The 27,168-nt window shown below is 42.7% G+C and overlaps 1 protein-coding gene across 1 annotated transcript in view; it reads right to left on the bottom strand.

Annotated features, from left to right (window-relative positions):
- Window positions 1-24,747, bottom strand: part of taf1c (TATA-box binding protein associated factor, RNA polymerase I subunit C) — a 52,498-nt gene extending 27,751 nt beyond the window's left edge. Inside the window, exons 1-6 of the mRNA XM_060829690.1 lie at window positions 24,554-24,747; window positions 22,587-22,683; window positions 10,736-10,845; window positions 9,064-9,159; window positions 8,622-8,692; window positions 7,741-7,988 (exon numbers count right to left, since the gene is read on the bottom strand). Coding sequence (XP_060685673.1) covers window positions 7,741-7,988; window positions 8,622-8,692; window positions 9,064-9,159; window positions 10,736-10,845; window positions 22,587-22,683; window positions 24,554-24,691 — 760 coding nt within the window. The 5' untranslated portion in view covers window positions 24,692-24,747. The remainder of the gene's footprint in view (window positions 1-7,740; window positions 7,989-8,621; window positions 8,693-9,063; window positions 9,160-10,735; window positions 10,846-22,586; window positions 22,684-24,553) is intronic.
- Between the last annotated feature and the right edge of the window lie 2,421 nt (window positions 24,748-27,168).

Below are 27,168 nucleotides of genomic sequence, written 5' to 3'. Positions count from 1 at the left end.
GCAGAGACTGACAATAAACAGAAGGAAATTGAACAGAATTTTTCTCACCCAATCAGTACAGGGTACCTGGAACTAACTGATCCATAAGTTGGTGAAGGCACAGGTGCTCATTGCATTTAAATTAAAAACTTGGAAGGGCTCTGAAGTTACCATAATCTAAATTTTTATTAATTCATTCATGGAAAATGGTGTTACTAGCTAGGCTGAGATTTACTGGACATCCCAATTGCCCTTGACCTAAGCAGCTTGCCAGGTCATTTCAGAGGGTAATTAACAGTTCAACACATTGTAGTGGGTCTGGAGTCAAATGTAGGCCATACCAATTAAGGATAACAGATTTACTGCTCTATTAAAAGGCAGAGCAGGCTCGAGGGGCCAAACAGCCTCCTGTATATCTTTTTTCACCATGGTCTAAAGGACATTCGTGAAATAGATGAATATTTACAATAAGTGACAAGGTTTAACCAACTGATAAGGTCACCAACAGACTAGGTTTTAATTCTAAATTTTTAATGAATTCAATTCAAACATCACCCATTTGCCATGATAGGATTAAAACCCTCACCCTCAGAACATTAGTATGGACAGCAGATTCCACCTCCCCAATTATGGATCAAGAGCTAGAAAATAGTTTCTGATTGCTTTTATTTTGACTCTGACTTTATTTGGCATACACAGAGATAAGGAAGAGGAGCAGGAGTAGGCTTTTCAGCAACATTTCCTTTAAGCTGTTCAGTTGCACACTCATGCAACCACTCCAATGTTCTGTACACTGTGTGATGCTGCTTCTTTAACAAGGTTATGTTGTCCTTGGTTTTTTATCAGAGGGATCGTAAACAGAGGTTTCAGTGCGTCTGCCTTGGATGCATTTTATGGTTAATTAGATTATAGCTAATAGATACTGCCTCAGGAAAATGGCTTTCAAGTTTAAAAAAAACACTTGTACAATGAAAAGGGAGCAGCCAGTTCTCCCAACTCAGCTTTTCTCTGGTCTGGTTTAGTTTAGAACAAAGAAAATTTACAGCCCAGGAACAGGCTGCTCGGCCCTCCAAGCCTGAGCCGATCAAAATGTCTGTCAATTCTTAAGCATCTGTATCCCTCTTCTCCCCGCCTACTCATGCATTTATCCAGGCGCATCTTAAACGAATCTACTGTGCCTGCCTCTACTCCCTCTGCTGGCAAAGCATCCCAAACGCCCACCACCCTCTGGGTGAAGTACTTGCCGCGTGTATCCCCCTTAAACTTTCCACCTCTCATTATTGAATCCTTCACCCTGGGAAAAAGCTTGTCTCTATCCACCCTGTCTACACCCTTCATGATTTTGTAAACCTCAATCAGGTCCCCTCTCAAGCTCCTTTTTTCTAATGAAAATAAACCTAACCTACTCAATCTTTCTTCATAGCTAGCACCTTCCATACCAGGCAACATCCTCGTAAACCTTCTCTGCATCCTCTCCAAAGCGTTCACATCCTTTTATTAATGTGGCGACCAGAACTGTACACAGTATTCTAAATGCAGCCAAACCAATGTCTTGTACAATTTTAACATTACTTGCCAGCTCTTATACTCAATACCCTGTCCAATGAAGGCAAGCATACTATATGCCTTCTTGATCACTCTATCCACCTGTGCAGCAATCTTCAGGGTAGATTGGACCTGCACGCCCAGATCTCTGTGCTCATCAACTTATCTCAAGGCTCTTCCATTCATTATATAATTTGCTCTAGAATTAGTCCAGCCTAAATGCATCACCTGACATTTGGTTTTGGTTTTTAGCAATCTGGCTGTTCAAAGCTGCTGGCCAGTTGTTAGCTGGGAATCCAAAAGAAACAGCTACATGGAAGAAGCTGTTCCATGCTGAATCTCTCTGCATTTCTCTCTCCTGTAAGAATCTGGGTTTGATGTTACCTTTTTTGCCAAGGGGTTGTTGCAGAAATTTGGAACAGCAAGTTGGGATAGTCTGTTGGGTTTTCAGAGAGGTTATGTTATTCTGTATTCTGTTCTCTTTCGTTAGTGTTTCATTCCGTACTCTGTAAATTAATTCTGTTTTGTTTAAAACTGAAGGGTTTTCGCCAACTGCATTACTCCTGCAGTATCCATTGTATAACTGCTCAAAACAACTGGAAAAGTTAGGGTCTGGGCTACCTTCTTTAAATGTTTTGAGGGGGTCTGGCCTGGTCCCAATCAATAGCGGTCAACATCAGCACACCAATCACAACATTGGCTTCAGATTCTGGAAGTCACTATCGCACCCAGGCCTTAGAAGCCCATGCAACAGATAGATAACTAGAAGGAACACTGCCGTTGAGCCTGCTCCACCATTCAATTTGATAATGGCTGGTCTTCTACTTCAAAACTAATTTCCTGCACTCTCTCCACATCCCAATTTGTTTTAAATGTTTGTATGGACTGAAAGCCTTGTTTGTGATATCTTCTATGAATTGGCCCACGTGCAATGATGTGATGGCATCGAAGCATTAATACAATGTCACTGCACCAGTCTCTTTAAATTACAAGACAAGCAGGTGTGAAAATCAGAGGTCCATCTGCTATTTTGAAACAACAATCTATTGAATATATTAATGACCCAACTGCATTTCACTTTTTACTACTCCCTCCATTATTCTGCAACCAAATGAGAAAATGCTTCAGAGAGATTTATGCCAGTATGAGGGCACAAAGGCCTGGTTATGGGGCAATGGCTATACGTAGAAGTCTTTGTGTTTGCTGGTGAAAGTGACAATGGTAATATGGTTTTTGACATTACTCATTTATTATCTTGACACTCACAGGAGAGGAGAGATGAAGAGCAGGGGCCTTTAAATTTAAGGTCATGACTGAGCTGTTGCTCACAGCACAATGTCTCCTTCATGACATTTGACTTTGACACTCAAATGGTCCAGAACTCATTTACACCAATACTTGGCCATCTGGTGCTCAATTTGCCATGCTGAGACAGCAGGCATGGGAGTGAACTGGCCTCTCACTATTCATTTTGCCTCTGTCACCCACTGGAAAATTTTAAATCCAGCAGATTAGATTAGATTACTTACAGTGCGGAAACAGGCCCTTCGGCCCAACAAGTCCACACCGACCCACCGAAGTGCAACCCACCCAGACCCCATTCTCCTACATTTACCCCTTCACCTAACACTACAGGCAATTTAGCTCGGAGTGGGAGGAAACCCGCGCAGACATGGAGAGAATGTGCAAACTCCACACAGTCAGTCGCCTGAGGCGGGAATTGAACCCAGGTCTCTGGCGCTGTGAGGCAGCAGTGCTAACCACTGTGCCGCCAGCATATGTTTCTAAGACAGAAATACAACACTCTTCACTTCTCAAACTTTGTGCAGATTCAGCAACAGGGAAGGAGCTTGACAGTCATTAAACCCAAGAAGGCCCCCATAAACATGTGCCCCTTCCAGATGGAGAACTACTCAATATAGCCACAGTGCGTATGAACTATGTATTGGAAACATAGAACATTACAGCGCAGTACAGGCCCTTTGGCCCTTGATGTTGCGCCGCCCTGTCATACTAATCTGAAGCCCATCCCACCTGCACTATTCCATGTACGTCCATTTGCCTGTCCAATGACGACTTAAATGCACTTAAATTTGGCGAATCTACTACCGATGCAGGCAAAGCATTTCATACTCTTTGTTTCTGAGTAAAGAAACTACCTCTGACATCTGTCTTATACCTATCTCCCCACACTTAAAAGTTGTGTCCCCTTGTGTTTGCCGTCCACATACTTGGAAAAAGGCTCTCCCTGTCCACCCTATCTAACCCTTTGATTATCTTGTATGTCTCTATTAAGTCACCTCTCAATAATCTTCTCTCTAACGAGAACAGCCTCATTGCCCTCAGACTTTCCTCATAAGACATTCCTTCCATACCAGGCAACATCCTAGTAAATCTCCTCTGCACCCTTTCCAAAGCTTCCACGTCCTTCTTATAATGCGGTGACCAGAACTGGACACAATGAAACACTGAAATCATCGTCTTTGAGCCACATCGCCAATTCCATTCCTTACAGACTTGAGCCCTCTCCCTGACAACTGTCTGGAGGTGAACCAAAAATCAAACTGGGACCCATTGCTAAGTGTCATTTCTATAACATCCCAACCTCAGCTCAGTTGCTGCACATCTTTTTGCTACTTCCCCCACACTTTACTATCCCATTGTTCACCTTGACATTCTCAGATGTTTTAACTTCCACAAATTTAAGATAATTAAAAACTCTGCTGCCTGACTAGTAATGCATACTAAGTCACTTATTACAACTGCGTTCAGTGACGTACATAGTCACCCAGTTAAGCAATGTACTGATTTTAAAATTCACAGTACAAAAATTCCAGGCCGAGAAGAAAGTGAGGACTGCAGATGCTGGAGATCAGAGTCAAAAAGTGTGGCTCTGAAAAGCACAACTAGTCAGGCAGCATCTGAGAAGCAGCAGAGTTGACATTTCAAGCATAAGCTCTTCATCAGGACTACTCTCTTCATAATCTGCTTAAACTCCTCCAGGCCCACACTTGCAGAATCTCTGCACTTTTCCAATTTTGGCTTCTTCAGCATCCCCAGTTTTAATCTTTAAAACTGTATCTTCAGTTGCTGACCAGGCCAAGCTCTGGAAAAACCTCACAGTTCCATCTTAAACAACATGATTCCAAACAAACCCATTTCTAAACTGTATGTAAATTTGCTCACTGAGCTGGAAGGTTTGTTTTCAGATGTTTCATCACCATACTAGGTAACATCATCAGTGAACTTCCAGAGGAGCACTGTAGGTATGACCTGCTTTTTACTTTTGTGTTTAGATTTCCTTGGGTTGGTGATGTCATTTCCTGTGGTGGTCAGCTCCTATTAGTTTTAAAGAACAGGAAATGCCATCACCATGGGAAATGACATCACCAACCCACGGAAATCTAAACACAAAAGTAAAAAGCAGATCATCCCAACAGTCATTTCCCATGGTGATGACATTTCCTGTTCTTTTTCTCAGGAGGTGGAAAATGGGATCCACGTCAATGTGTTTTAATGTAGATCAAACACATTGATTTGGATCCCATTTACCACTCCCTGAGAAAACTAATAGGAGCTGACATCACCACAGGAAATGACATCACTGACCCAAGGAAATCTAAACACAAAAGTAAAAAGCAGGTCATACCAACAGTGCTCCTCCGGAAGCTCACTGATGATGTTACCTAGTATGGTGACGAAATGTCTGAAAATAAACCTTCCAGCTCAGCAAGTAAACTTATGTCCAGAACTTCAACCTGAGCTACAAATCTTCTCAAAACTCGCTATCATCTCTAAACTCCCAAGACTTAGGTCTTGGCTCCCCAGTCTGTAACTGGATTGTTGACTTCCTGATCTATAGGCCACAATCAGTAAGAACAGGCGACAGCAAGACTGCATACTCATCCCCCTATTATACACCTTATACATAAATGACTGTGGGGCCAAATTCTGCATCAACTCCATTTACAAGTTTGCTGATGACACTCCCGTTATAGGGTGGATCTCAAACAACGACAAGACAGAATACAGGAAAGAGAGTGAGTGCTCAGCAACATAGTATAAGGACAGCAATCTCTTCATCATCATCAGCAAAACCAATCACTCCAGAAAGCAGTGTCGAGAGCATGTCTCTGTCTGCATGAACGATGCTAAGGTGGAGATGGTCACAAACATCAAGTTCCTAGGAATGATGATCACTAACAATCTGTCCTGGTCCACCAAGATCGATGTGACGATCAAGAAAACACAAAGTCTCTACTTCCTCAGGAGGCTAAGGAAATTCAGCATGTCGTCAAGGACTCTTACAACTTTTTATAGATGCACGATAGAAAGTATCCTATCTGGATGTAACAGTGTGGCATGGCATGTGCTCTTCCCAGGACCACAAGCAACTAGAGAGAGCCCAGTCCATCACGTAAACCAGCTGCCCATCCATTGACTCCATCAATACTTCCCACTGCCTCGGGAAAGCAACCAACATAATTAAAGACCCCCTCGCACCCCAGTTGTACTCTCTCGCACGCTCTTGCATCTGGCAGATGATATAAAAGATTGAATGCATGTATGAATAGATTCAAGAATAGCTTCTTTCCCACTGTTATCACTTTTGATGTCTCAAATGTTAATTCTGATCGCTTTCTCTCTCTGCATGTTCTTCCAGCTGTAGCACTGTACAGGTAGTTCTGCTATTACGCAGTAGCTGCATTCCTGTGCAGCTCCATGCTACACAAAAATCGCATTATACAAATCACATTTAAAGTTGGCTATGCTGCAGCCAACACACACTTTAAAAGTTTGCACCTTAGAAACAACAATCCCTATTTGACACAATCGCATTCCCTCAAATTCGTGTTATAGCAGAACAACCTGTATTCTGCTTCTCTGATGCATTTTATAAAGGTACAATCTGCCTGTACTGCGTGCAAAACATCATATTTCACTATCACGGTACATGTGACAACAATAAAGTCAATAAAGTTCTTTCTGCATACCTTGCTTTCATCCTTTAAGGCACTTTTAAAATTTAACTTCTAGACAAAGCTTATGACCATCTAATCTTATATGTCACGGTGTGGCTTGGTGTCAGATTTTGTTTGATAAAATTCCTCTGAAGGAACTTGGGACTTTACTTTGTTAAAGACACTATAAAAACACATCTTTATATATCAGAACCTGGATCTCTTTATCACTTGTACACACAAGGAACTAGAGACTTGCTAAACATGATGGGCAGAAGTTATGTATCAACTTTAGAGATGGATTAATAGATTCTTAGTACTTTATTTATGGTGGATCATTAACATTAATTTTCTTCACATTTTAATCAAGCGTCATTTCAATATTTTCCAAAATGTAAAAATTTGGGAATTAAAACAAAGATCATTCAATATTTATAAAAATCCTCATTATCAAACATTTCTGTAGAATAGCACGAAAATATCTATCATGTGATAGCAAACAATAAAAGCTAGCTCTCTTTTAATAAAGAAGCGTAGTTGTACAAAGGATCAGTCGTGATCCCAGTATTGGTAAAATAAGCTCAAAAAGAACAGCAATAGAAGTGTCAGCTTGTGTTCCTAATATTAAATGCTAGAGTCCTGCTGGCATGGAACTAAGAAAACTCAGATTCCAACTTTAACAGAACTTTCAGTGCTTGCTTTCAAATGCTATGTGGACAGTTTCTATTGATGCGTACAGCCTCAAAAAAAATAAGCTTCACCCATGTGAGGAAAGGTCATTTTACAAAAAGAAATTATTCACAGGATGGGAGTCTTCCTTGCGAGGGCAGCATTTATTGTACATTCCAACTTGAAAAGGAAACGGTAAGCCACCTTCTTAAACTTCTGCAATCCAGGTGCTGTAGGTATACCCACAGTGCCTGTGAGAAGGGAGACCCATGACTTTGACTAGCAGCAAGAGAACAACAGTGGTATAGTTGCAAGTCAGAATGGCCTGTAGCTTGGAGAGGAGCTCATTCCCACGCACATTCTACTTTTGTTTCTTTAGGTGGCAAGTCATTGGAGTTTTGAGTATATTGCTCTCATTAAGAAAATATTTAAATATATTTCACTACTTTTGACTGTGGAAGCATTCGGTGAAGTGGTGAAAGATAACCAGGTTGCCTCAAATGTGGTATGGATTTGTGTTAAGAAATGTGTAAAATGCAATCCCCAACAAACTATCAAAAACAAATGAAGTTTACCCAAAGGATACTCAGTATGCTCATGGACTCGCTGCCAGGATAGATCAGGCATCCTTCTTCTAAACAGGCTTCTTTGGAGAAAGGACAGTATACCAGAGCACCACCAGTGGCAGACTGATCAAACAGAAGTTTGTTTCTTTGAATCTTCATTTCTTCATGAATGTTTTCTGCCAACAAGCTTGGTGGAATATCAAAAATACACTCCCGCAACAACATATTTAAAAGTCTTGCTTGCATACTTCTACAAGAAAGTGGGCACCTATAAAAATTATGAAGTGCATAAACAGAAGAATGTGAAATAGATAGTCACCTATACATTTTTGCAGGTCCTAACATTTACATGCAGTAGGACATGCAATGCAATGTTACAATTATACTTAGCCATATATTACTTTTCAAACAACTTTGGTGAATTCTTAAAAGAACGTAGGTCAAAGGCCATTCTGAATATTGATTTTCATACTTAGAAAATCTAATCCTATAACTCAGCAAATGCAATTTAAATGTTCATACATACCTAAAAAACTCAATACTCAAAGGCTGTCATTTAGAGCTAATGTATACGGCATGTTTACTTTTTACATTACTCTGTATTTTGTTAAAATGAATTTGATGACATCAGTAAAATGTAACCTGGACAAATCATTCAGCATATCTGGCAAGGGATCTCTTTTTCTAGAAACCAACATTACAATATGTATCAAAAATAGAAATTCTTGAAGAAACTCAGGTCTGGTAGTATCTGTGCAGAGAAAACAGTTAATATTTCAGGTCTTGTGACCCTTTTTCAGAACTAGTAAAACGTGGTATACATCCTGAAGACTGGGGAATGGGAGAATTTTTTTTTAACAACATGTATACTGAACAGGATATAAATTCTAATGCCACTTACTCTTTTTGCTTTACTTGCTCTGTGAACGCCCTCAGATGGTTTACACTTATTGCGGTCTGTCTTGCTTTTCCCTTGAAAGAAGAACATTCTGATGACAAGAGTTTTTAATATCCAAGCTCTCTGTACTTACTATATTAAACATATAAGGTCTAGCAGACTAAAGCTGTTCAAATTTGGTGTGGTCCATAACACCAAGATAGCTGAAGAATAACAGGAGATGTAGGCTACAGAGGCTGAAATGCCGAAACTAGTCAAACCACACAGCCAGACTGGTCATAGTATTAAAAGCCTAATAGCCAAATACATACTTTCAGACTTACAACCTTGTGTAAGTACAGCAGGAACAAGAATAAATCATACAATTCATTTTGTTCATCATGAAATTGTTATAATTTTATTAAATTCTTGTAATCACTTTACAAAAAACAAAACCAATCCTTACCCTGAGGGGATATTCTCCAAAATAGAAGTTCTCCTCTAGAAGTTTGCCCATTGAACTGAAGGCATCATTACGGTGATCAAGAAAGAAATTAGCCATCTTCAAAATTATGAAAAGCAAGTTGACAGAGGATAAACATATTTGCATAATAGAAGCAACTCAAATTGTTATACCTCTCCTGGTCATCAACTAGTTTATAGATTGTTTCACATTATGCTATTCCTTTAGCATGTTGCAACTATTACATCACATTCCAGTAAATAAACAAACTAACTCATGTGCCTGCGCTAAACTATTTTAATAGAATGGAATATCAGATTTAGTGATATGAATGCATCATAACTCAGACCAAATAATGAAGTCATTGATCACAAAAAGATCCATATAGCCTTTATGAATAGAAATTGAAACAGGTGTAGATTTAACACAGACTATCACTGAGTAAAAAATGAGGTCTGCAGATGCTGGAGATCACAGCTGCAAATGTGTTCCTGGTCAAAGCACAGCAGGCCAGGCAGCATCTCAGGAATAGAGAATTCGACGTTTCGAGCATAAGCCCTTCATCAGGAATGAGAGAGAGTAGCCAAGCAGGCTAAGATAAAAGGTAGGGAGGAGGGACTTGGGGGAGGGGCGATGGAAGTGGGATAGGTGGAAGGAGGTCAAGGTGAGGGTGATAGGCCGGAGTGGGGTGGGGGCGGAAAGGTCAGGAAGAAGATTGCAGGTTAGGAGGGCGGTGCTGAGTTGAGGGAACCGACTGAGACAAGGTGGGACAACCCAACCGACAAGGTGGGACAACCGACTGAGACAACCCAACCTCCACTCCTGGCACCTTCCCCTGCAACCGCAGGAAATGTAAAACTTGCGCCCACACCTCCACACTCACTTCCCTCCAAGGCCCCAAGGGATCCTTCCATATCCGCCACAAGTTCACCTGTACCTCCACACACATCATCTATTGCATCCGCTGCACCCGATGTGGCCTCCTCTATATTGGTGAGACAGGCCGCTTACTTGCGGAACGCTTCAGAGAACACCTCTGGGCCGCCCGGACCAACCAACCCAACCACCCCGTAGCTCAACACTTTAACTCTCCCTCCCACTCCACCGAGGACATGCAGGTCCTTGGACTCCTCCACCGGCAGAACATAACAACACGACGGCTGGAGGAGGAGCGCCTCATCTTCCGCCTGGGAACCCTCCAACCACAAGGTATGAATTCAGATTTCTCCAGTTTCCTCATTTCCCCTCCCCCCACCTTGTCTCAGTCGGTTCCCTCAACTCAGCACCGCCCTCCTAACCTGCAATCTTCTTCCTGACCTCTCCGCCCCCACCCCACTCCGGCCTATCACCCTCACCTTGACCTCCTTCCACCTATCCCACCTCCATCGCCCCTCCCCCAAGTCCCTCCTCCCTACCTTTTATCTTAGCCTGCTTGGCTACTCTCTCTCATTCCTGATGAAGGGCTTATGCTCGAAACGTCGAATTCTCTATTCCTGAGATGCTGCCTGGCCTGCTGTGCTTTGACCAGGAACACATTTACAGACTATCACTGGTCAATTATCATGAGAATGAAGGGTCATAGAGAATCATGGTTTTTATAATGAATTATCGAAAATTGTTCTTCAATTTCTGAACTATATCTCAACATAAAATAAAACGTTTCATGCAAATATACCTGTTCCGTGAAATTAAGTGCACCCATTGTCATTTCATTCCTTTCTCCAGTTGTCATTAGCCTCCCAGTATAAGTTAGATCTTCCAGGCTTGCTGGCCGAAACTTGCAAACTTAAGCGGAAAGAGAAAATATCGAGTTTCGGAATAAATAACAGGAAAAAATACATACAGAAGTTAGACGTTCCATCAGAGGTCACTACATGAACAAAATATCTTTAAAAGTAAATTGGAATTTAAAAAGTAATAGAGCATTTAAATGACTTTTTGTTTAACTAACAGTGCTTATTTCATGGATAGCAAAATTATAATAAGACCATACTGAGAATGTGTAGAGGGTATGAGCAGGTAGGGAAAGAGTTAAGTTTTGACTTTTGTTTCACAAAACATCAGATCAGATAAGAACTCGTAATAAACAATGAGGTGCTGGAGGGACAGGTAGTGGGCTGACAAGGTGAAAAAGCATTCATTATGTAAAACCATTTAACAAGATCAAGAAGCATTTGGTATGTAAAGTCATTTGACAAGGTGAAAAGTATTCATTACATGAAGCGAGTTATTCATTGTGTAACAACAGATGGCTTAATCTTTACTATTGACACTTGCTGATTGTAGTGGTCACCCAATGAGTATGTATGTTGCCTTACCTGGATGCTCCTCCCTGCAAGTGACTATATTACTCATTAAGACACTGCTGCTCGAGAGAAGACAGAACTCATGTCTCTGTGCACGTAGGCGGTCATTCTCTCTCCCTTCAGGGCCCAGAATAAAAATGGAGGCAAAACTATACTGTGTCTCTGAGCGTTTTGCTTCAACTGAGACAAGAAAGGGACAATACGATGTAGGACCAGAAACAGGCCTTTAAGCCATGAATCTGTTCTGCCATTCATGAGATCATAGCTCATCTGAAGGGCTTTTGCCCGAAACATCGATTTTACTGCTCCTCGGATGCTGCCTAAACTACTGTGCTCTTCCAGCACCACTAATCCAGAATCTGGTTTCCAGCATTGTTTTTACCTATCAATCCTCAGTTCCACTTTACCATCTTATCCCCAAATTTCACTCAATTCCCTTACAGATTAAGTATATTCAAGGTTGAGACAGACAGATTGCTACTGACCCAGCTCTGACTGTGCTCTGTGGTCGAGAATTCCAGATTGACTATCCTCAGAGAAAAAAATTTCTCATCTTGGTAAGATTAGGGAGAGGTAGGTTGATATTCCAGGGCATGTCAATATTAAGGAAGTAGTGGTGTTAGATGTCTCGAAAAATATTAAAGTAGATAAGCCCCCAGGGCCTGATGGGCTCGACCCCAAGATCTGACAGGATCAGAGGTTGAGGAACGGCCTGATAGAAGTATATAAAATTATGAGAGGAATGGATAGGATGGATAGTCAGTGTCTTTTCCCAGGGTGGTAATGTCAAATACTAGGCTTTAGGGTGAAAAAGAGAAAGCTTTTTTTTAAACAGAAGGCGTACCTGCCTAAAACTCGCGTCCAGAGAAAGTGGTTAAAGCAAGTACAATAACAACATTTGAGGCATTTAGACAGACACATGATCAAGCAGAGAATAGAGGGATGCAGAAAATGTGTGCAGATGGGATTAGTTTAAAATGGCATCATGGTCAGCACAAACACGACGGGCCAAATGGCCTGTTCGAGTCCTGGACTGTTCTATGTTCCATCTCTGCTTTCATGGTTGACCGCTTACTCTGAAATTATGCACTCTGGTGCGAGACTCTTCCACAGGGGATACAACCTTTCTGCATTTACCATGTTTCAAGGTCACTTCCATTATTCAAAATTCTGACTACAAGTCCAACCTACTCATCTCTCCTTGTAAGTCAATCCCTCCAAACCTAGAATCAACCTGGTGAAGTTTCTCTGGACTGCCTCCAATCTTTCCTTAGATAAAGGGACTAAAATTATTCATGGTAATCCAGGTCTCTCTGCCTAGAGCTTTAGCAACAACTCCCTGTTTTATACTCCAATCTCTTTCAAATAAAGGCCATCTATTTGCCTTCCCTATTATCTGGTGAACTTGGATCATGTAGAGTGAACGCACTTTTATGAAAGAAAATTTGAAGTTTTTTTTAAAGTGTATAAAGTAGATAGATAATGGAGAATCAGTGGATGTTGTATATTTGGATTTTCAAAAGTCATTTGCCACACAATAGGTTATTATGCAAAGTTACTTGCATTCTTCGAAGACAGAATAGACAGAAAACAACATAGGAACAAATGAGCTGCTTACAGAATACAGACAGTAATTAGTGGAATGCTTCAAAGATTAGTACTTCGGTCTAAATTATTGGGTGTTAACTATGACTCTTTACTTACAGTGTGGAAACAGGCCCTTTGGCCCAACAAGTCCAAACCAACCCGCAACTCACCCAGATCCATTCCCCTACATTTACCCCTTAACCTAACAGTACGGGCAATTTAGCATGGCCAATTCACCTAACCTGCACATTTTTAGACTGTGGGAGGAAACCCACGCAGACACGGGGAGAAGGTGCAAACTCCACACAGTCAGTCACCTGAGCTGGGAACCCTCAGTTGGCAGCTGTGGGTTTAAGTCGTGTTCCCTGAACAAAGGAAAGGTGTCACTTCAGTGCAGTACAGAGGCAACATTGCACCTTTGGAGGTGCAATTTTTAAGAAAAAGAATGAAGCCAAGGTTCTGTCTACCCTCTCAGGTACATATTTGAAATAATGTCATGGAACATTTTCATAAGAACGAGGGAGTTATTCCCAGTGTTATGGCCAATACTGATCCCTCTATCGACATCACAAAATAGAATCAGGTCATTATAATATCCGGTATGAAGGGATCACAAGCAAAAGTTCAACAGGTTGGCACTCTACTCACTGGAGTTGAGAAGAATGAGAGGTGATTGCATTCTAATCCTAGACTCTCCCAAAAGGCAAAGTCACAGAATTAAAGAGCACTAATTTAAGACTGCAATGAGGCAGAGTCTTTGGAATTGAGTCTTTAGTATTCCTTGCTGCAGAGACCTGTGGGAGAAGAGTTCTTGTGTATAGTTGAAGCTGATTTAGATTCTTGATCAGCAGGTGAATCAAGGATTATGGGAAATGGGCAGGAAAGTGGACATGAGGAGTGTCAAAGCAGCCATGATCCTACTGAGTGGCAGAGCAGGTTCGAGGGGTCTTATTCCTAAATTGCTGTCACTGGGATTAGCTGAGCACAAATTAGCTGCCATGTTTCTATATTACAACATCTGCACTTCAAAAAATATTTTATTGACTGCAAAGGACGTTGGTATATTCGGTGGTTATCAAAAATGCTACAACAATGGAAATCTCTTCTTTTTACAATCTATGCCAATGACTTACAAGTGTAATTTATCTAAGATTGCTGAGAAAGTAAGCGCTGAAGAAGATATAAAGATCAAGATGGTGGCAAATGGAGTATAATATGGCAGTGTTTTGTCACCCACTTTGATAGGAACAAGAGAAAACAAAAAGATAATTTTTTTGGTGGGTAAGGCACTGGAAGATATTTGATTTGTGTGGTTTACTACACTAGCTTTTCCATGAGGCACTGGTTGGTACATTGAGATATAGTGAGAGCTGAAGATGCTAGCGAGTCAGAGTAGATGAGTGTGGCACTGGAAAAATCACGTCAGGGAGAATCTAAGGAGCAGGAATCGACATTTCAAGCAGGAGCCCTGATGAAGGGTACTGCCTGAAATGTCAACTCTCCTGCTTCTCAGACACTACCTGGCTCGCTGTGTTTTTCCCAGTGCCACACTCTATCTACATTGGTCATAAATTGCTGACTTGATCAATCCACAGCAACATGATCACACCCATCTTTGCAACACCAGAAACGGCTGAGTCTTGGTAAGTATTGAAGCTTATTCATTCCATATTATGGGTCTCTGCACAGATTGAAGCAACCACATACAAAGGTGACTGTCAGGATAAAAGCAGTGTTGGGTACATTTTTCAACTCTTATTAGAATTGTATATCGTGCTTCTGTGAATGGAGTCCATTTTCAACGTACGGACAATGAAGATTACTACTCAAGCAATCGTCACAGCACAGCAGCAGGTATGGCAAAGATATCCGCCGTGTATGGCAACACAAAGAACAACTCGCACCCGATGACCAGGATTTTACCCTAAACGGACAGGGAGCACTGCTCACGTCTAGTTTTTGTTTCACCATAGCTATCTGCTCTTTTCAAAGAAATGTACTTCTAACCACAAGTTCATCATGGAGTGGTCTGCATATAACATCTGAGGCCCTGCAGGAAAAGGAGATAGTAAATTCTGTTTGATGGTTCCTCGAGAAGACTCAAAAACTTTTGGCAAAATGCCTCATCTCCAGATTTTTCAAACAAGCAGCAAGAAATAGCTGGCCGGTGGTGAGAAAGGCCCTCCTACTACACATACCACCTTCAGGGTGGCTGCAATGGGGAAGATCCCATTAGATGGAAAATGCCTCTATAAAGAAGGTCTCATGCAGGGATGCAGTGGTTTCATCCCAAGCAGGACTATGATGCTGTTCCCAGAATGTGCACTGAGACAAACAGTACGTACAGCCATAGAGTCATCAACTCAGTGAAAGATGCTCTTCGGTCAGTTTAAAACTTGCTAGCCTTCCAGTGCAAGGAGCAGTCCACATCCAAGTGTTGCAGACTGGCACATTCCAACATTCACGTGTTAAGGGACCCAGTAGAACTTGGGGCAGCTGCCATAGAGGTGCATTGAGGAAATAACACAGTTCAAGGCCTTTCAGTTATAGTGTAATGTATAGAAACAGTCAGGTTAGATGCATCACATGGAAAATATATTGTAAATATCTAAAGTGCTGCAACTGTATTGAGGCATCTGTTTGCAACATATTGTAGGGAGAAATTATTAATTTTACTGTGCTTTGCTCAACTTGAAATGTTTTGAATATACATTTAAAATGTTGTGAATATTTTTGGAAAAAGATAGATTTGTGTGCCTTTGCATATGAATTGTTGAAAATTAACAGAAGTACAGTAAGGAATTAAGAAGAAATAAGATCCTTAGTTTTATATGGAAGGCCCTGCAATAAAGTCTTGCTGCAATTATATGGGGCTTGAGGGATTGTAGTTCAGAGTGTGGTGTTGGAAAAGCACAGCAGGTCAGGCAGCAGCCGAGGAGCAGGAGAATCGATGTTTCGGGCATAAGCTCCTGATTAAAGGGCTTATGCCCAAAACGTCGCTTCCCCTGCTCCTCAGATGCTGCCTGACCTGCTTTGCTTTTCCAGCACCACACTCTTGACTCTGATCACCAGCATCTGCAGTCCTCACTTTCTCCTCCTTGAAGGATTGTAAACAATCTTTAGTGTCTATACTTGAGGAAGGATACAGTTGTAACAAAGGGGAAACAAACATTTACTTCATTGATTCCAGGAATGTATAGGTTGTCCTGTAAGCAAGAGTTCAGTAGAAATGGCCCGTTTAAAATAGGGGACATCCACTGAAACAAACGAAAAAGGGGAAATATCAGAGGCTGTTTCCCTGGCTGGAAAATATAAAATTAGGAATCGTAATCTCAGAATAAAACGGTTATCAATTTAGAACTGCGATGAGAGGAAATACCTTCACTCAGACTGTGAATATTTGAAAAACTCTAACTTAGATGGCTGTAGATTACTAGTCATTGAGTTGGTGAATACGCGTTGCTGCTATTGAGCATTGGTAGTATGAGAAAGGACTGTCAGCTAACATACAGGGGTGCGCCAAGACTTCTATAGGCATATAAACAGTTAAAAGAAGGTCAAAGGAGAAGTACGGTCAATGAGGAACCAAAATGAGGATTTACACCTCAAGACAAAGTCTCCAGTGAGGTGTTAAACGAATACTTTATGTTTGCCTTTACTTAAATCAGAAGAACCTATCCAGGCCATGATGACAGTCACTAAATGGGTTCCAAATTGATAGGGCAAAAGTGTTAGACTGACTGTCGGTACCTGGACTGATGAGATGCATCTGACAGTTAGAAGGAAGTGAGTGTGAAAATTGCAGGGACACTGATCACAATCTGTCTTCCCTAGATTTGGGGGGAGTTGTCAGATCGGAACTTTGCAAACATTATAAGCTTTCTTGAATACGGCTGTAAGGATGAGCCCAGTAATTACAGTCATGTCAGTTTAACTTCAGTGATAGGAAGCTTCTGAAGACAATTATTCAAGATAGAATTAATAGTTACATGGAAAAAGATGGGTTGATTAGGAAGAATCAGCATGAAGGGCCTTCTTGTGGTGCAGTGGGAGTGTCCCTGTGTTGTGGACAAAGAGCCTGGGTTCAAGTCTCACCTACCCCACGGTTGTGTAATAATATCTCTGAACAGGTTGGTTAGAAAATTAGGTTAAAATATTTTCCTTGGACCATGTATATATGGGATGTGGGCGTTTGCACTCCCTTTCTGATTTTCTTAACAACCTCCTTCTCTGTTTTTGATTGCACTTCAGTCCCACGTTCCTGATCTTCGGGCACCCGGTACAGAGGGGGGACGGCAGGTCTGAAGACCACCTCGTGGGTCTGCTTATGGGCCTGACCAAACTGGCCATAAACAGGTCCAGGCAGCGGGCCACGGAGGGAGCCGTTAGAGCCGACAGTCTGCCCGTCTTCCGCAGTTACGTTAGAGCTCGGGTGTCTCTGGCGAAGGCGCACACCGTGTCCACCAACACCCTTGAGCTGTTCAGGTGGAGAGGTGGGTGCCGCAGGGAGTGGAGTGCATTATGTCCCCCTCCAATTCTAATTTGATTTAATCCCTGCCCTCCCCTTCACTGTTTGATGACGCAGCATTGCCCTTTGATGTGAAGGGCATTGCTTGTCACTGACCACTTGGGTGTTTCTTTTCTTCCTGGAGGTGGAAACTGAATAAAGATTTGGACACCTTGTGTCTTTCACTGTGTCTCACACCTGCACACACACAACATGGGTGCTGGGGAAAAACTAATAATAAAATAAGCACTACCGCAGTTAGGCAGTAGTATGGGTAAGGAAGAAAAATAAACAGGAGCGTCATGGGTTCTGAAAAAAAAAGAATCAGCATGGATTTCTAAGGCAGAAATCATGTTTATCTAAACTTATTGCAGAATTTGAAGAGATAATAATGTTCAAACAGGTAATGCCATTGATGTGGAGTACATGAACTTTCAGAAAGTGTTTGGTACACAACAGACCTGTGAGGAAAGTTGTAGGACGTGGCATAAAGGGGTCATGAGCAACGTAGATGCAAATCTGGATGAGTGATAGGAAGCCTGGAATAATGGTCAACAGATATTTTTTGGGATGGAGAAAGGTTTGTAATGGAGCTCCCCAGGGGTTAGTATTGGGACCCCTGCTTTTCTTGATATCTATTATATCTTGGTGTACAGAGAACAATTTAAAGTTTGCAAAAGATGCAAAACATGGTAGACTTATAAACAGAGAAGAACAGTTTAGAACACCAAAAAACACACACACATGTTGGTGCAGTGGGTGAGTAGGTAGCAGATGCATTTCAATGCAGAAAAAAAGTGAGGTGATGCATTTCATAGAGATGTACAGGACGGAAACAGACCCTTTGGTCCAACTCATCCACGCTGACTAGATATCCTAAACTGACCTAGTCCCATTTTCCAGCATTTGGCCCATACCCCTCTAAACCCTTCTTATTCACGTATCCAGAGAAAGTGAGGACTGCAGATGCTGGAGATCAGTCGAGTGTGTGGTGCTGGAAAGGCATAGCAGGTCAGGCAGCATCCGAGGAGCAGGAGAATCAACGTTTCGGACATAAGGACTTATGCTGGAAGTGCTGATTCTCCTGCTCCTCAGATGCTGTCTGACCTGCTGTGCTTTTCCAGCACCACACTCTCGACTATTCATGTACCCACCTCGATACCTTTTAAATGTTTTAATTGTATCCACCTCCACCACTTCCTCAGGTTGCTCATTTCGTACACACACCACCCTCCACATGAAAAAGTTGTCCCTCAGGTCTCTTTTAAATCTTTCCCCTTTCACCTTAAACCTATACCTTCTAGTTTTGGTCTCCCCTACCTTGCAAAAATCGTGGATGGGAGACAATCGTGGTAGTAATTGCTGCTTCTTTTTTTTGAGGGCTTCTTTTCAATGCTGGAAGTAATTTCCTTACTTTCTTGGAGCAGTAATTACTGTTTTTATAAAGTTTGCATTTTTTGAAACTTTTAAGAAGAAAATCAAGAACAATGATACCTTAAATGGGAGGAAATAGAGAGAGAGAGAGTTGGAGACGAACTTTCAAGATAGCGACCACGTGGCGAGAGTGAAGGGCTGAGGTGGCACAGTGGCTCAGTAATTAGTACTGCTGCCTCACGACACCAGGTACCTGGGTTCAATTCCCACCACGACCACTTGTGTGGAGTTTGCACATTCTCCCCATGTCTGCGTGGGTTTCCGCTGGGTGCTCAGGCTTCCTCCCACGATCCAAAGATGTGCAGGTCAGGTGAATTGGCCATGCTAAATTTCACATAACGTTAGGTGCATTAGTCGGGGTAAATATAGGGTAGGGGAATGGGTCTGGGTGTGTTACTCTTCAGAGGATCGGTGTGGACTTGTTTGGCCAAGGGGCCTGTTTCCATACTGTAGGGAATCTAAACCAACAGAAGTAGCAGTGCACTTTCACAGCTGACTAACTGCAAACATTTGGTCGGAAGATCATTGAAAAACATCAAATAGAGTGCACAACCGTTGTTCCATCTAATCTTTGCAGCTACACTGTTGTTCCGTTGGATTCGGAAGTTGCTTCTGTGCACAAACCTTGGAGGTCTACACGACAAAAAGAAAATAAACGGAGCATAGGTACAATTCTAAAGGGGGTGCAGCAGCATTCCATTTGCAATTCACTGTCAATGAATTTCGGGGACAATAACATTAAACTCGCCTTCCATCACATTCGCCTCTATATCCATTTGTTTGTGCAAGAGTCTTTTCCTTTAACCCATCTCTGATACTGTCCACCTAGATCCCACCCACTGGCCTTTACATGCACCCAACCGGTTCAGAGAACTGTTCAAGTGACATGGCATCTTAATTTCTCTACCCACTCACCCATTCAAAACTATCTTCCTCTGAAGAAAAAGGCCTGAAGATTCAACATTCACCAACACCGTCCTCTGCCTGGCTGAGCTCATCCTCATTTTCAGCAACTTCTCCTTTTACTTCAGATCAAAGGGGTAGCCATGGATACACACATGAACCTCTGCTATACCTGTTATGGTATACGCATATGGTATTCCTTATTCCATTCCTACTCGGGTTAGTCTCCACAACTGCTTCTGTTTCTCATGCAGAATTGTAAAATGTTAACAATTTTGCTTTTAATTTCCACATGCTCTCACATTCACCTGGTCCATCTGACTCCTCCTTTCCCTTTCTGGACATCTGTTTCCATTTCTTAGGATAGGTTGGCCACTGATATCCACTACAAACCCACTGACTTCCACAGTTACCTAGACTATAAAACCTCACACCGTGCTTCTTCTAAAGCCTCTATTCCATTGTCCCAATTTCTCTATCTCTCACATCTCTTTTGATGATGCTACCTTCCGCAGAGAGTGGGGGGGGGGGCCTCAGAAACATCCACCTTTTGCCTCAACCAAGAATTCCCCAGTTCCCCACCACTATGGTTGGTAATAGATGGGATATATACATTAGGGTGTCAAGACGCATACTGGGTAGGTGCTTTGCAGAATACCTACACTCTATCCACAAAAATGACCCCAAGGTTGCAATTGCCTGCCTCTTCAATACATCACTATGTTCCCTAGCCAACATTTCTGTCTTGGGCTTGCTGTAGTGTTTCAGCAAGGCTCAGCACAGGCTGGAGGAACAACATCTCATTTTCGACTTGATAACTCTGTGGTCTTCAGGGCTCAGTATAGAGTTCAATAATTTGAGAGCCTGACCACTTTCCTCCATTAACTTTATCCACCCCCCAACCCAGTCATCACATGGACTGCTTTCAGTACAGCCAATCCATTTCCACCTAATTATGATCCCTGTAATCACATTTTCTTTATCCCTAGCGTATTATCATCCATTCCTTTGTCTGCCTAATTGTCATCCTGTCTCTTTGAGTTCCATCTCCATCTTTGAGCTCACTTCTTTCCTCCATCTCCCTATCTTCAGTGTATTTGCCACCACTTCCTTGCTATTATTGATTCTGAAGAATAGACACTGGACTTGAAACATTAACTTTGCTTTCTCTCTACATATGCTGTGAGTCCTGATCAGTTTCTCCAGCAATTCGTATTCTGAGAACTTAATACCCAAGTTAAGGTTTGCATTGCAGATCACTGACCTTTTTGTTCCTCGTTATGATGAAAGGGTGTCAGTCTGAAACTCAACTCAACCTTTTGGTCCAGGTACCTGACCACAGAGTCATAGAGATGTACAGCACGGAAACAGACTCTTCGGTCCAACCCGTCCATGCTGAGCTGATATCCCAACCCAATCTAGTCCCACCTGCCAGGCCCATATCCCTCCAAACCCTTCCTATTCATATATCCATCCAAATGCCTCTTAAATGTTGCAATTGTACCAGCCTCCACCACTTCCTCTGGCAGCTCATTCCACATACGTACCACCCTCTGCATGAAAATATTGCCCCTTAGGTTTCTTTTATATCTTTCCCCCCTCACCCTAAAACTATGCCCTCTAGTTCTGGACTCCCCGACTCAAGGGAAAAGACTTTGCCTATTTACCCTATCCATGCCCTTCATAAGGTTTTAAGGTCACCCCTTCAGCCTCCGACATTCCAAAGAAAACAGCCCCAGCCTGTTCAGCATCTCCCTGTAGCTCAAATCCTCCAACGGCCTGGAATGGTGATAGGCATTTGGAAGTTATTGGGCTAGTGTAGATTAGGTAGGATTCGGTCGGCGCAACATCGAGGGCCGAAGGGCCTGTACTGCGCTGTATCTTTCTATGTTCTATGTAACCCTGGCAACATCCTTATAAGTCTTTTCTGAACCCTTTCAAGTTTCACAACATCTTTCCGATAGGAAGGAGACCAGAATTGCACATAATATTCCAACAGTGGCCTAACCAATGTCCTGTATAGGCGCAACATGACCTCCTAACTCCTGTACTCAATAGTCTGACCAATAAAAGAAAGCATACCAAACACCTTCTTCACCATCATATCTACCTGCGACTCCACTTTCAAGGAGCTATGAACCTACACTCCAAGATCTCTTTGTTCAGCAACACTCCCTAGGACCTTACCATCAAGTGTATAAATCCTGCTAAGATTTGCTTTCCCAAAATACAGCACCTCACATTTATCTGAATTAAACTCCATCTGCCACTTCTCAGCCTATTGGCCCATCTGGTCAAGATCCTGTTGTAATCTGAGGTAACCCTCTTCGCTGTCACTACACCTCCAATTTTGGTGTCATCTGCAAACTTACTAACTGTACCTCTTATGCTCACAGTCAAATCATTTATGTAAATGACAAAAAGTAGACGACCCAGCACTGATCCTTGTGGCACTCCACTGGTCACAGGCCTCCAGTCTGAAAAACAACCTTCCATCACTACCTTTGAGCCAGTTCTGTATCCAAATGGCAGCTGAAGGTTTTTGAACCTTGCTTTATTCCAAAATATTCAGTATCTGTTGCATCTTGCTTCTGTTCCCACTATAACCATCTTCTCACATGGTGAGAAACTGCATAGCAAATGCCTAAAGTAAAATGGTGGCGATGAAAAGTTAAGCTAAACAAACTGTTTTCATGATAATGCTTTCATCCATGAGCTCTCATAAGTTTTTTACTCACACATAAAGCTACTGACAATGTAGCTGATTAATGAAATCAACTTTGCATTACCTGTTTTGGCTGGAAGAAGTGGAAGTGCAATGGGTTCCAATGGCTCCCAATTCTCTTGCTTCAGACTTTTCAGAGCTGACCATTTTAATTCAGTTTCCTGCAACAACAGTTGTGTGCATATATAAAGGAAAAATTCAAATGGCTTGATTCAAAGAAAACGTGATTTTAAAAGATTTAAAACAGTTGCTTTCTAGTGCAGAACCTGAATTTTGTGGACAAATGACATGTGGCTGAAGATAGGTAAAAGTAGGCAAAAGTAAGGACTGCAGGTGCTGGAAACCAGAGTCTAGATTAGAGTGATGCTGAAAAAGCATAGCAGGTCAGGCAGCAGCTGAGGAGCCCTGATTCCTGATGAAGGGCTTTTGCCCGAAATGTCGATTTTCCTGGTCCTCAGATGCTGCCTGACCTGCTGTGCTTTTCCAGCACCACTCTAGTCCAGACTCATGTTGCTGAAGATCCTGCAGTCATCAGGACAAATGCAAGAATGCAAATTTCAAATGGGTACAATAATTTATTCTACAGGAGATAAAGAGTGCTGACTGATTGGAAAATCAACTTGTATGATCAAATGATTTTTAAAACGTCTCTTTTCAACAATACGGTCAATAGGTATAGGTGCAGAATTAGGCCATATGGCCCATGAAGGCTGCTCCACTATTCAAACATTGCTGATACATTTCTTAACCCCACTCTTCTGCCTTCTCCTGGTAACCCTTGATCCCCTTACTAATTAAGAGCCTATCTTAAATATACTCAAGTGACCTAGCTTCCACGACTTTCTGTAGCAATGCGTCCCACAGATTCATCACCCTCTCACTGAAGAAATTCCTCATCTCAATTCTAAAGGGTCATCCCTTCACTCTGTGGTCATTCCCTATTCTCTATAAACATGTTCTCTATGTCCACACCATTCAGGTCTCTCAGTATTCTCTAAGTTTCAATGAGATCCCTCCCATCTTTCTAAACTCCAGCATGTACAGACCCAGAGTCCTCAACCACTCCTCACATGACAAACCCCTCATCCCCAGGATATAAAAAGACAAACTGAACTAATTTTACTCTTGAGCAGTATTGCTGATACAGTAAAAGTTTCACCTGATTACCTCTACATTGTATCTGAATCGTCTGAGTGGAATCTAATTTTATGAGATTTTTTTAAACTAAAAACAAATAATTGATAGATTTGTACTACTTTCTCTACATCTACCTCTTCTCAAAAACATAATTGGGCTCTCTCCTTATTTTCACTTTCCTCTACATGAGCATTTGACTCATCTTCCAACATCTATGAAAATAGGATGAGAATATGCCTTTCTGCACTCAAGCCTGTTCTGCCACTTAACGAGATTGAGAACAATGTTCAATTTCCTTTCCTAACAAGAATGTATCCATTTTAAAGACATTCAATAACCCCCCTCCCACCACCTTCTGAGGCAGAGAGCCTCATAACCCTATTAAAATAAAACCTTAATATCTGTCTTTAAAAAGTGTCCCCATTTCTCGACTCAAGTCCACCTTGCTAAGACCATTCAGAATCTTATAAACTTCAATCAAATGACCCTTCACTTGTCATCTCTGATATGCTTGATGCATCAAGAAGCTTCACTTCCCTTGTCAACTATACCCAAAAATAAATCCTTTCCTGAAATCCCATGTAGGTACAGATGAGTTGTCCCTTCAGCCTCCCACACACCCACACGAACATTCAAGATTTACAAAACACTCCTGCCACATGAGATGACATCTGCTGTTGCTCTAACCTAGCAAGCAGCCTTCAGTATTCACGGTGAGGTCTCCCAAGCATGACGGAAACCAGGTGAAGACATATCTGAGTGTTTTGCTGATTGTGTTGTAGGTGCTAAGAGCCGATGCTGCCCCTGTCCCACCTCAAAGGGAGGAGCAGCGGCGTTTCCCGCTTAACCATCGAGAGGAGAAGGATCATCCCGCTCCCGCAGTTCAACCCTCACCTGTTGGTCCCCGCTCTCCGCACAGAACGGCTGGGCATGTTCATACTGCCCCCAGCCACCCGGCTCCCGAGGGTTCCTGACGGAGGGGCCGGGATTGTAGAAGCTGGGATACAGGGAGTAGGGGAAAGCGCTCTCCATGCGACCGTCACTGAGCCCACATGGTAACCCTGCGGAAACCAGCACCCCCCTCACTGCCCGCCCCATGCCTGCGCGCGCTCCCAGGAGGACCGCCTTCCAACCGACTTCCGCCTGACACGAATGAGGGGCGGAGCCTTTGCGCCAACCGCCGGGGATCCCGGCAGCTCGCGACCTTCTGTGGCTGCTCGAGTACGCCATGTTGGTGAGGGCGAGCAAATGGCCCCTGCGTTACCCAGGGCAACCAGACGCTCTCAGGCAGAAGCCGCTCGATAACGGATCTGTGCTTGTTCCGAGAGCACTAGGACTTGCCAAGAGGCGATCTAGGAGACCTGATGGTCTAATCCGGGACTAAATTAATTGTTAGTTTGAAAGCCGTCATGGATTTGATACAGACATGATTTGGAGATACCGGTGTTGGACTGGGGTGTACAAAGTTAAAAATCACACAACACCAGGTTATAGTCCAACAGGTTTAATTGGGAGCACATTAGCTTTCAGAGTGACACTCCTTCATCAGGTGATTGTGGAGGGCTCGATCGTAACACAGAATTTATAGCAAATATTTACAGTGTGATGTAACTGAAATTATACATTGAAAAATTGATTATTAAGCCTTTCATCTGTTAGAATACAGTGATAGTTTCACTTCTTTCATGTGTAAATCACAAAACCCTTTTTTTAAGTTGCATTCTCGGGTTAGCTGTTAACAATGGTGATAGCTAGACAATATGTTGAAGGTGTTAGCCCCCTGTGTTCTTTGTCTATGACCTGATGTTTAGATTGATTCTAATCTAAAAAGTGAGATAACAGAGTTTTTGAGCTCAGAGTTCTACATGAATGTATGCAGTTTTTGAGCAAAGTGTAATGTAATTCTGCAAGTACAAATTCATCACACAAAATATATGTGTGCATGTGGGTCTTTGTGTGTGTGTCTGTTTGGGGTGGGGGTTGTGGGTGTGAGAAAGTGTGTGTGTGTGTGTAGTGAGTGCAGAGTGTCTTAAGTCTGTGAGGGGGTGCATGTGTGAGTGTGTGTGTCTATAAGGGTGTGTGGGGGTGTCTGTGTACACCTGTGTCCGTGTGTAGTTAGAGTGTGTGTGTAGTGCAATGGTGATCACCTGTAATGTGACATGAACCCAAGGTCCCGGTTGAGGCCCTTGTCAACTTATCGGACCACACCCTTCGACCAGAAGAGATTGAAGTCCTGAGTAGGAGTCTCAACTTCTGCCCCACCACCAAAATGGACCCGTTGATTCTGGCAGCAGACACAGAGGAGTTCCGGGAATTCTTTCAAGGTGCCAGCAGTGATCCCACTGAGCCCACTGATAAACTGGAACAGTCATCACAGGGATATGTAGAGGAGCGATCAAAGAAGGTGTCAACATGGACCCCACTGGAGGGCCACTGCTCTGGGCTTAACATGTATGCTCAAACTGTCAGGAAATATATAAATGCCAGATTCATCAGCCGTACCCACAAGGTAGAGCAAAACATCACACGTTCACAACACAATGCCATCCAGGCTCTCAAAACCAATGACAACATTGTCATCAAACCAGCAGATAAAGGAGGCGCCATTGTCATTCAGAATAGAACAGATTACTGCAAGTGTACCGACAACTGATCAACAAGAAACACTACAGGCAACTACCAGCTGATCCGACCAAAGAACACACCCGAGAATTAAACACACTGATCAGAACTTTGGATCCAGTCCTTCAGAGTTCCCTACGCGCCCTCATCCCACGTACTTCTCATGTAGGCGACTTCTACAGCCTTCCAAAGGCACACAAAGCCAACACACCGGGATGTCCCATCGTGTCGGGCAATGGGACCCTATGTGAGAATCTCTCCGGCTATGTGGAAGGCATCTTGAAACCTATTGTACAGGGGATCTCCAGCTTCTGTCATGACACTACGGATTTCTTACAGAAACTCAGCACCCACAGACCAGTCGAACTGGGAACATTCCTCGTCACAATGGACGTTTCCGCACTCTACATCAGCATCCCCCACAAGGATGGCATCGCGGCAACAGCCTCAGTACTCAACACCAACAACTGCCAGTCTCCAAACACCATCCTACAACTCGTCCGCTTTATCCTAGATCACAATGTCTTCACCTTTGACAACCAGTTCTTCATCCAGACACACAGAACAGCCATGGGGACCAAATTTGCACCCCAAATATGCCAACATTTTTATGCACAAGTTTGAACAAATTTCTTCTCTATGCAGGATCTCCAACCAACACTGTACACCAGGTACATTGATGACAATTTCTTCCTCTGGACCCATGGCGAGGAGTCACCGATAAAACTACACAGTGACATCAACAAGTTTCATCCCACCATCAAACTCAACTTGGACTACTCTCGACTGTCTGTCTCATTCTTGGACACGTGCGTCTCCATCGAGGACGGACACCTCAGCACCCCACTCTACCGCAAACCACAGACAACCTCACGATGTTACACTTC

Source organism: Hemiscyllium ocellatum, chromosome 1, assembly GCF_020745735.1.
Source record: "Hemiscyllium ocellatum isolate sHemOce1 chromosome 1, sHemOce1.pat.X.cur, whole genome shotgun sequence".
In the NCBI taxonomy this organism is placed as follows: Eukaryota; Metazoa; Chordata; class Chondrichthyes; order Orectolobiformes; family Hemiscylliidae; genus Hemiscyllium; species Hemiscyllium ocellatum.
Note: the sequence above shows the minus strand (reverse complement) of the source record. Positions and strands in the feature narration are given on the sequence as shown.